Source organism: Cyprinodon variegatus, unplaced genomic scaffold (genome assembly GCF_000732505.1).
Source record: "Cyprinodon variegatus isolate N-32 unplaced genomic scaffold, C_variegatus-1.0 Scaffold868, whole genome shotgun sequence".
Taxonomy (NCBI): Eukaryota; Metazoa; Chordata; class Actinopteri; order Cyprinodontiformes; family Cyprinodontidae; genus Cyprinodon; species Cyprinodon variegatus.
In genome coordinates, this window is record NW_015151321.1 from 43,146 (window position 1) to 53,565 (window position 10,420).

The window sequence follows — 10,420 nt, forward strand, 5'->3', positions numbered from 1 at the left end:
CATGTGTAATTGTGATTTGGTTTTGCAATAGAGACCTTCATCTACTTCTGTGAAGAATGCAAAATGAACCCTGTATCTGCATTCTGGGTCAGAGCCTCTGCAGAGGTAAGTATCCACAAATAATTACTGCTCAATAAACAGAGAAATATTCAACATGAAGTATGAAGACACAACTTTGAATTTAAACATTGTCAAATCTGTCAATTGATGTAAAGCCAAAAAAAGATAAAACAATTATTAAAATGGAAAAAATAGTTGTTCCAAACCTTGAAGTCTAATGCAAAGCATCAGTTTAAGCCTATAGTTTAGTTAGTTTAAGCAGCATAAACTTTTGTTATCTTTTTGTGTTCTCACTAACAGATTTATTTGTTTCTCCGTTAATCTGGAAAGAGACAGACCTTTATATGCTGTAACAGTATCACCTTCTTTGCAGGTGATACTGTTTGGGAGTCGTTAAAGTCGTTGTTGGCTTTAACGACTCCCAAACAGTATCACCTGCAAAGAAGGAGCAAAAATGAGAAGACACGCCAATACATACTGTACAAGCTAGGGCTGTAACACTCCCCCTTATAAGAAAGGGACCCACAGGGGGGCCTTTATATACCCAACAAGGTGGATTGAGTAGAATGTTTTAATTAAAACGAAAACAGGTCCACCCCTTTGTAATGAGGAGTGGTTAAAATCAATGTTGGCCTGCAATTCACTTAAAACTGGCCCATACCTCTAATGCGGAGTTATTAGGGTTGTTATTGGCCTGGCTTAACAGGCACAATGTTTGACCCCCTTCATGGCGATGAGGATCGCTACGTTGTAGGTATTTGAGAGCTGAAACCTGAGTCCTCCCACTCTGTTTAAGGTAATTTTTTTCTCTCTTAACGTAAATGGCTTCCTTTCACTCAAATACCTATGACACAGCATTAGAGTTGATTCCCAAAACCACATCAATCAAAAGGTTAATTTGCAGGCCAACAATGACTTTGATGACACCCCATTACAAATGAGCGGACCTGTTTTCAATTCGATTTGCATGTTTTCTAAGCCATACCAAGGCTTCATCGGGCTACTTGATAAAGCCTCGAGCTCAACACTACTCCAGACATTTTAAATTACGAAAGCTTTCGGAATGGGAAGGGAAAAGTCTTCAAACTTGGAAAACAAAGTCCAGTTGTTTGTTTTGGACTTTTTTTGTTGTTTTTTTTGACAATGACCTGGATAACTGAGAATCTTACCCAGCATACCTACCTGGCTTTTAGTGAGCTTGGCAAAATACATCCCCCACCATGTTGTTGCAGCCTTTTGTGTATCACATTTCTGGACCACAGTAGAATTTAAGCATCGGTGACAGTGGATTAGTATAAATTCATGGATGTGTAATGCATATATGTGTGAAAAATTATGTCATGAAAATAGATGATAGAGGCGGGCCTTTGCGATATATAGTGTGTTGCGGTTTCCGGCACTGTTGCCTGCTAAACCAAGTGAAAATGGGATAGGCCTACCAACACACGTAACCTGGGCCTCATGGGCCATAAATGTGTGTTTTCTTTGGGACTATCTTTCCCTCTTGGTTGATAGATTATCTCGGCTACATAAACAAATGATACTCATATCCAACTTTTTAATGGCAATTTGAATGGCTCAATTGAGAGTGTAAATGTAGCATTAATACAGCTCTTTTTCATAGGTATTCTGGCTCTGCCTAATTGTCCACAGTCTTTTCTACAGTCATAATCACCACTGTGAACAGTTGCTATAGGTTTTTTCTTCCTCTTCTTTATATCAGTACGATCTGGTCATAATATTGTCAGCTCCCAGTGCTAGATAAATTAATTAGTATAATACAGTGATCCCATCATCCCTTACTTCCATGGATGATGTGCAGAACATGCCCAGATATTAAAGTAAAGGGGCATAAATGCTAATAATGAATAAATAAATAAATGCTGCAACTGATTACAGTAAAGGAATAGACATTTCAGAAAAAATATTTGAATGCTTCAACTTCTCCCAAAACGAAATATAATATTCAAGTTTGACAAAGTTTGTTTTTTGATCCCTGAAACACTGTGTATTTTTTTCTAATTAACTTTTTTCCCCTTTGATGCTATATACGCAGTTTGCAAATTATTCTTGTGGACATGCCAGTGTTATGCTAAATGGAGAGATAAGCAAACCATTCGATCCCACCAGGTGAGTGTGGTTTACATTGACCCTAGGTATTTGTAAATAGGGTCGTTTTAAAAAGGGAGACGGTATCTAGCATAGTTACCACTCAATCTGGTTGTCAGATGTAACAAATATACTTTCAATGATTAGCAATCAGAAGAAGGGAGTCCGACTTGCGTCATAATTTTGTGACTTCAGACTTGGGTTAAAAAAAATGCTCAGAGACTCGTGATTTGGACTTTTACACCAATGACTCTGGACTTGAATTGGACTTGAACCTGCTCAGTTGAAAGGACATGACATTCTACCGAAAATCTAAAGTTTAAAACACCTTTTGTTGATAAAATATTCAACATTAATTCAATTAATTCAGGCTGTATCTCTCTGTCTTTCCAGACTTTGTATGCATGAGCTTCAGCAAAACCGATCATATTAACCAGATTAAAACAAAACGAATACAAATATGCACAAAACATTTCTTTCAGGTACTTAAACCAAGTACTTCAAACAAAACTGAATGCAGCCTGCAAAACATGTAAGACAATATTCACAGAAAGACCAGACAGCTTCCAACTTTGTTCATTCATTTTGGTTTATTTATATGCCAATTATAACAATTCACCTCAAAGCACTTTACAAAGACAGTTCTTTTGAATTCTGTCTGTAAATCCCTGCAATTATTACATACTTTAGTTTAAGAGGATTCCTTTCAATGAAACAGTACATTGAGACATTGACTTGCCAGGATTTATTCCTCAGGAATAAGCATGTGGCAACAGGAATCATTCGCTTGCATTATACAGTTGACTGCAGCGATTGGGCACATTGAGCAGAAGGTCATCATTTGTCTAAAAACTTCAAGTTGCATAAAGAGCGGTAGGCTGTAATTTTCTTTTGCCACAATGAAATATCTGACTTTAATCATGTCCTATTAGCAGATATTTAGTTGCTGTAGTTTCATGACATTTTGAGAGGAAGACAGATTTATAAAAAAAAAACTCTACACTTGATTCTGACTTGACTGTATTTGCTTGCAGCTTTAGGATGAATACATGAGACGCACTTAAGATTTGCAAAACAATGACCTGGTCCCACCTTTCTTGCAACTAGGCATGAAACCTAGAGCACCTAGAGCATGTATGTCCACGGTGCAATCCATAGACCAGTTTGGACCCAAGAAATTAACCTCTCAACAACAACTACAAGCATGATACAGGGTTGGCCTGAAATCATAGGCAGTTAACTGTTGATGCAGACATTTTTAATAGATTGTAGGGTTGATTGTCTGCTCATTACCTTTTTTTTTTTGTTCTTTTTTTTTTTAGTGCTTTCCATCCCAGACTGCAGCTTTTCCCCCAAGATGGTTGCTGTTTTAATGTTGACCTCTAGATGTCACTGTTTATATATTTATTTAAATTTCATTTTTATTTTCAACATTACTTTTAATAATTTATTTAATATAAAGCAGTTTAGATGTTATGCATTATTTAGGAGTTGATGCCTTACAATTTTATCTAATAGTTATGTCTTTGCTCTGCCAGCTACTTTGGATCCATTGAAGTTAGGAAGCTCATGTATCCCAGAGTGCAAAGCCTGACTGTTATTCTTGTTACCAAAAACAATAAGTAAGTTTAACCCTAACCCTATCTCTTTATTATATTTGATCTGTTTCTTATAAGAGATGCTAATTTCTCAGTTTATGTGTGGTAATCGTATGAATCCATGTGATATTGACCTTTGTATTTTGGTTCCATAAAATGACTCGGCATGTTTGCTGGGTAATATAAAATCACACAGTATCTTTATAACCAAATTGATTTATGACTATTTTCACTGCCTCATTTTTGCACATTTGATCTGGTGAATTATACACTGTATGCAACTCTTTTATTTGTGCTGACTTTGCTTTGATGTTTTCAGCGTAGATTGCAGCCATGAGTCTCTGCAGGTGCTACGGAACATCCTGGATCCAGAAATTTCTTTATACTGCCATTCAGTTAAAGAGTAAGTAACTTTAAAAATACTATTAATTATATATTTCCTTAAACCAAAACATGCTTTCAAAGACTATTCCAGTTTTCTTCCATTTTGTCTTTTTACCATAGATCGAGGATACAGGAGTGTATAGAAATGGGCACAACCACCAAAGTCTGTTGGAGTTAAAACTACTAGAGGCTGTTAAAAAATATATATATATATACAGTATATATATTCTTCTTTCATGTATTTGCTAACTTTTTTTAACATGTTCATTTTTTAACAACCACATGTTTGGTTATTTTATTATCATTCAAATATTACAAGTTTCTTGTATTATTTTATCATCCATATTTGATGGCAATACAACTTTTACAAATACTTTAACTTTACAACCTTGATATTTCCTGTGCTTTTATGAGATAGACAAATAAACAAAACTCATTATTGGGAAGTGGTGACAGAAAAAAATTCTAATGTTTTGGCTTTTTTGTGTTTTTTATTTTTTTATTTTACATCTTTGACAATCTGATAATTATGGAATTATTTATTTGAAATGGTCCCTTGACTCTGTTACCTATATGTGAATTTATTTTCAGAGGGAATTTTTTATAAGATATTTCAGTCTCTATATTACTGTTCTGTAAAGGCTTCGGTGATTTGTTAGGGAACATTAGTCAACAAATATTATGACGATGTTGGAAAATAAATTTGTAAATTTTCAGCAACTCAACTACAAACTTACAAAACAATCCATGACATAGTCATCCAACTAAACCAAGAAATTTAGCAAGAATTAATAGGTGAAGGAGCCAAAAGGCCTATTGTTAACACTGGAGGAAACACAGATCTGCTGCTCAGGTGGGCTAAATTTATGATAGCTCCACACATCCGACCTTTAATGAAAACTTAATTGGATCATTGAATTGCTTAAAGAAAACCTTTGGAAGTCCCCTCTACAGTTTGTTAAAAGTGACATAAATATATGTACCTATAAAGCCCTTTGTGGTGGAAAACAAACATCATGAAGATCTCAAACATCATCGGCGGGGCTATCATGATATCTGACTCTTTCCTGCTATTCTTGTTCACTGGTTGGTACTATTTTAGTTTATGCCTTTGTAAATTGGATTCTCATTTCAGTCTATCTCAATTCGGATTTTTCCCCTAAATCAATTTCTGTTTGCTCTTGTTTTTTTCATTTTGCTACCTCAGCTCCCTTTACTTTCTGCTTATCTCCACCTAACTGCCTCACATTTTTAAACCCACATCTGCCTCTGTATATAAGCTCCCTGGTTTCCATTACTCATTGACAGTTTCTTCCTTTATTCTACCAGATGGTCAATCACTCCGCCCAGTTCTCTCCATTTGCTTCTCATGCCTGTGTAAGTTTGTGGTTGATTATTATTAAATATTGAGGTGCCTCAAGCAGCTGCCCAGTTCCTGTCTGCATTTTGATACTGCTACAAACTCACACATGTATTGGCAGGATGAGACTTAAAATTGGGGCAGAAGTTCACCTTCCAGCATCAGAAGAATTGTATTGATATTGAGTTAAGGTATATTGTAAAGAAGGAGGGACTTTTCTGTCCCTAGCTGCTCACTGTTGGTAGCAACCTATCCCACAAGACTCAAAGGTGTAATTGCAGCAAAACGAGGGTTACAAAACTCTGACGGGCTGAATACAAATATATATGGTAGTTAAATTATGAATATATTATTATTAATATCAAAATAAAAACAACACATGATGGAGGTGAAAAAACTGACTCTTTTATTCAGATCTTGAGACAGATCTAATTATATTTTCTGGCCAGCAGAATAACCTTTTCTTATGTACACAGATGTAAATAAATAAACCAAACCTTGTAAGTTATCATTTACTGTATAACAATAAAGATATTAATCATTAATAACCACTTTGACCTAAGGACTGTGTGCGGCTGTCTTTTTTGGTTCTTGAGAACTGCAACCTGACATCAAAAGGTTATAGACTTCAGCATTGTGAACCTGCTGAACCACCAGAAAGAATGAAAGTCTTCTGACAAACTTTTCGGTCCTACTTACTTTTAGGTGTAAGTCTTAGGCATAAGCCATGAAAGGTTTCGATCTGTTTCATGTATAAATAAAAAGGGGGGTTGTTATGTGGCAGACTACATCATTGTGTGTGTCTAGAGAAACGTGTGCGAGTCCCTCAGAGTGGGAGTGTTGTGGCAGGAAGCAGGAGGCTCATCTACATGGGTTGAACCTCCTCTTTCCTTTCTGGTGAGCTGCTGTTGTGTCACACGTACCGTAAAAGGGGCCGGTGTCGGTGCTGGGAACAAATGTCCGGGGTTGTCTCTACACAGGTGCTGAAACAAGAAGGCCCCTTCATCAAAACCACAGTAAGGGCCTCTGTGACAAACACTGTACTGTCGGTAAACACTGTGGCAGTTTGACTCACTGGTGTTGCCACTCATAAAGCAACATCCTTTTTACTTTTATTATCTTTATTTTTTGCTTTTGAGACAATTTTAAAGTGCTGATGTGACACTACCGAAACCCATGAGATCATTTTTTGTCATTTATCTGCCTTTTTTCCCCCGGTGACTTAAATGTGAACTTATTTTTAAATCATTGTGGCACTTGTTTCAACCGATACCCATCCTCTGTTCTGCTTACTCCAGTGTTTTTTTGCAGGCCAAAATTATTCATATATCCGATTTAGATTTGGTAATCTGACACGTCTTTCTGCTTGGCTGGTTTTAAAGTCTTTATAACTTACAGGCACAGATACACTGAGGCTAAACATGTGGGAAGCAATTGTAAGAGTCAAATCAAACACTACCTTGAAGAAAGCCACCAGAGATGTTTCTTTTTACACTTTACACCTTGACTGAAACCAAGAACTGGGATGAGGTATTTCACCTGTTACTCATGAGTTCAGATTTCTTAGTGGATCTTTTGGATTTTCCAAAATGATCAACAATTAACCACTGATCTGGACTGTTTGAAGCTTTCTCAGAAAGAAAAAAAAAAGTGGGAGGCAGCTGAACTCCATGAGTAGAAAATGAAAGAGAAACCTATAGCAGATAGGACCTGCAGGCATGAGGTTAACTTGTGTTTCATCAAATTACTTGATCACATTTTTAGATGAATTTAAAAAGTATGATAGGATTTTTTTTTTTCTAATTGTAAGAGTTGCAATCACAACTTTTACGACCTTTTGTAGTATTTCCTCGTTTTCAATAGGTATCATGCACCAGGTACCAGTTTCATGCTTACAATCTATTCTAAACAAAAATGCCAAATATTATCAACAGCCAAGCCCCAAAATATTAATATCTTTTACCAACATGTTTTGCAAACATGTTTGTTCTTGTCACGTCTAGGTTGAGGTTTGGAGGACCCAAATGCAAAGGCTGAGAGGCTGAGGTGAATACTTGTAGTTTTAATGAAAAAATGGTTAACAAAGGCAGTCCAAAAATTCAACTAAAATGTAACAGACCAGAACCATGGAGACATCAAGGGAAAACACGTAGACGAAGGGAGACGATTGCAGCGATGACAGGACCAGCAACAACAAGGAACCAACAAAGAGTGAGAGCAGAGTGAGAGCATAAATAGCTGACAGAGACAAAGGGAGGGCTAACGAGCTGACAAGGAGCAGGAGTGAGAGGAGACAACGAGGGAGCCAAGGGGAAAGGAACATACACACACAAGAGGGCTACAGAGGACAACAGAAAAACATGAGAACTAACAAATCTAGAAATTACAAAAAAAGGAATAAAACCAATAAAACTAGGGAACATAGAGCAAAGTGAAGCACAATATAACCAAAACCGTGACAGTTCTGACCAGAAGAAAATTAACATTTTGAAGAGGCCTGTTTTGTTTCTTTTTAAATAAATCTGATGCAGAACATGTAGGGGAAGTGAAAGATTAGACATATGGCTAGAGGGCCTTCCCATCTCAAAGAATTAGTGCCGTCTAAATTTAAATATTATAATAACAGTTTAACATATTTATTACTAGTCACAATAATGTTAACATTTGTGTACTCATACTCCCTGTGCTCATATTTCTTGTCTGGGACTGAGCTGCAGAGGAAGCAGTCTCAGCCGAGGTTCTCAGACTCCCCTCTCCCCAGACACCCCCTTAAGTCCTTAGGGGAAGCCTGATATGTTCCAGGTCTCCTGAGAGACATAGTCATCTCAGAGTATTCTGGGTCTTCCCCTGGGCCTCTTCCTGGTGGGATATGCCTGGAACACCTGGCGTCCAGAAAAAGATATCCAAGCTACCTTAGCTGACTCCTCTTGATGTGGAGAAGAAGCGGCTCTACTGCGAGCCTCTCCCTAATGACCAAGCTTCTCACTCTAACTCTAAGGGAGTGCCCAGCCATTTACCCTTTAGAGAAAACTCCTTTTAAAATGCTTGTATTTAGAATCCTGTTCTTTCGGTCATGTTCGAGATTCCATGACAATAGGTGAGGGTAGGACTTTAGACCTCTCTCTCTTCACCACAACAGAACAGTACAGTGTCCGTATTAGGGCAGCCACACCAATCTGTTGCTCTGTAGCTCCATTCTCCCCTCAGTCGTAATAAGGACCCAAGATACTTAAACTCCTCCCCTTATAAAAGAAACTCTCTACCCACCTTAAGGGGAAAAGTCTCCTTTCTCATGCTAAGAACCATGGCCTTAGATTTAAAGAGGGAATTTTCATCCTGGCCACTTCGCACTTAGCTAAGATCTGCCTGAGCACATGTTGTTGGTCTTAGAGGGAGCCAACAGAACAACCTCCCCATGACCCTTCGAGCACCCTGCAGAGGGCGTAGAGCCCAAAACACGCCCGAAACATAAAACAATGCCCCTCCTGTAGCTGAGGTTTGGCAATCAGCCAGGCTTTCTTCTCCAACACCCTGGTATTGGCTTTCCTAGGGAGACTGAGAATATGTTAGCACTATGAAATTTGTTTATTTACTGTATTGGTATTAGAAATGTTGTACATTAACCAAGCCAGACAGAACATTCTGACCAGAACCCAGATGAAAATCTTGTTTTTGAGTAATATCTTCACAACTACTGCTCACAGACTTTGTCCATCTTTGTGGCGCCTGAGTTTTTTCATAACGGGAAATGATCATAATGTAGTTTCCAAAAACGATATATGTAATTTTTAGAGTTAGTGGAAGTCCACCAGTAACCGGAAGTGCTTGCTTAGGCAATTATGTTTTATTTTTAAATGAGGACATGTTGCCACATTTGTGTGTCAGGTGAACAAAGACACAGTCAGAGCTTTTTATTGTTTCTTGTAGACTGCTGTAAACTGTGGGCCCTTTAGAATATGCTGGGAATATCAGCCAGTAACATCTTGTGGAAACTCTGCAAAACCATGTGGCTTTATATTTTAAAGGGAAATGGCATATGAAGAGTCAAAAGGCCTTAAAACAGATAGGGGTGTAGTTTCAGCATAATGATGGCTGTCTGATTCTGAGAACATTGTTTCTATTTGCAGATGAAAAGAGATATCTAAAGACACTGTGAAAACACAAGTAAACATTTCTCTCACTGAGAGCAAATCAGACCTTAGGTCAGTAAGGACAATAAAAAACTGTTTCTTTTTGCAAAATACCCAAATAATTCACACAATTTCTATAAATTTTCTATCAATTTAGAAGTTTAGATTCAGATTACAATACATTTAAATAATAAAAGGTGCAATACGAATGTCCAACAGGTGTCTAAAGAGCCTTATTTTATAGTATAATTACCATCATAAATTTTAAGGGCACAAATAACACGTTCAGTCAATGGATCAGTAAGAGTGAAAAAAAACTTCCCATCATGAGTTGGCCCAGCCGGCTTTGCCCCAGAAATTTTGAGACTGGGCAAATCAATGTTGTGCAGTCACAATGGACTTTAGAGGAGGGTTAATTTCTCCAACATCATCCTCACAACAAACACTTAGAACAACTTTGTTCAACTGACCTTGCCACATGGCTTCCTCGCTTGCTAAATATTTTAGACACCTCATTGTTCATGTGGTTAGACTTAAGCAATGCGATATAGGCCGTAGTCGAGTTGTAAAAAAAAAAAAGAAGGGGGATGGTGGAATTTTTTTTGGAAGCATACATAGCCTAATGTATCTACCGTATTTTCACGACCATAAGGCGCACCGTACTAAAAGGCGCACTCCCAGCTATGTGTCCCATTTCTGTATTTAACACACACATAAGGCGCACCGGACTATAGGGCGCGTTTTTTATATACAGGTACATGTCCTCTACTACCTTTAAA

At 37.5% G+C, this 10,420-nt stretch overlaps 1 protein-coding gene across 1 annotated transcript; it reads left to right on the forward strand.

The window, feature by feature from the left end:
- LOC107099408 (ADP-ribosyl cyclase/cyclic ADP-ribose hydrolase 1-like) lies at window positions 1–4,417 on the forward strand. The gene is made up of 5 exons (XM_015397505.1): window positions 1–105; window positions 2,117–2,190; window positions 3,708–3,791; window positions 4,087–4,170; window positions 4,272–4,417. The coding sequence occupies exons 1-5, from the start codon at window positions 64–66 to the stop codon at window positions 4,327–4,329; spliced, it is 342 nt and encodes a 113-aa protein (XP_015252991.1). The 5' UTR covers window positions 1–63; the 3' UTR covers window positions 4,330–4,417.
- The last annotated feature ends 6,003 nt before the right edge of the window (window positions 4,418–10,420 follow it).

What these genes read in the sequence shown, in the direction of transcription:
- LOC107099408 (XM_015397505.1), top strand. Translation starts at nt 64, where the DNA reads ATGAACCCTGTATCTGCATTCTGGGTCAGAGCCTCTGCAGAG. An exon ending in AAACCATTCGATCCCACCAG is followed by an intron (nt 2,191 to 3,707) that starts GTGAGTGTGGTT and finishes TTGCTCTGCCAG; the next exon opens with CTACTTTGGATCCATTGAAG. An exon ending in TACTGCCATTCAGTTAAAGA is followed by an intron (nt 4,171 to 4,271) that starts GTAAGTAACTTT and finishes TTTTTACCATAG; the next exon opens with ATCGAGGATACAGGAGTGTA.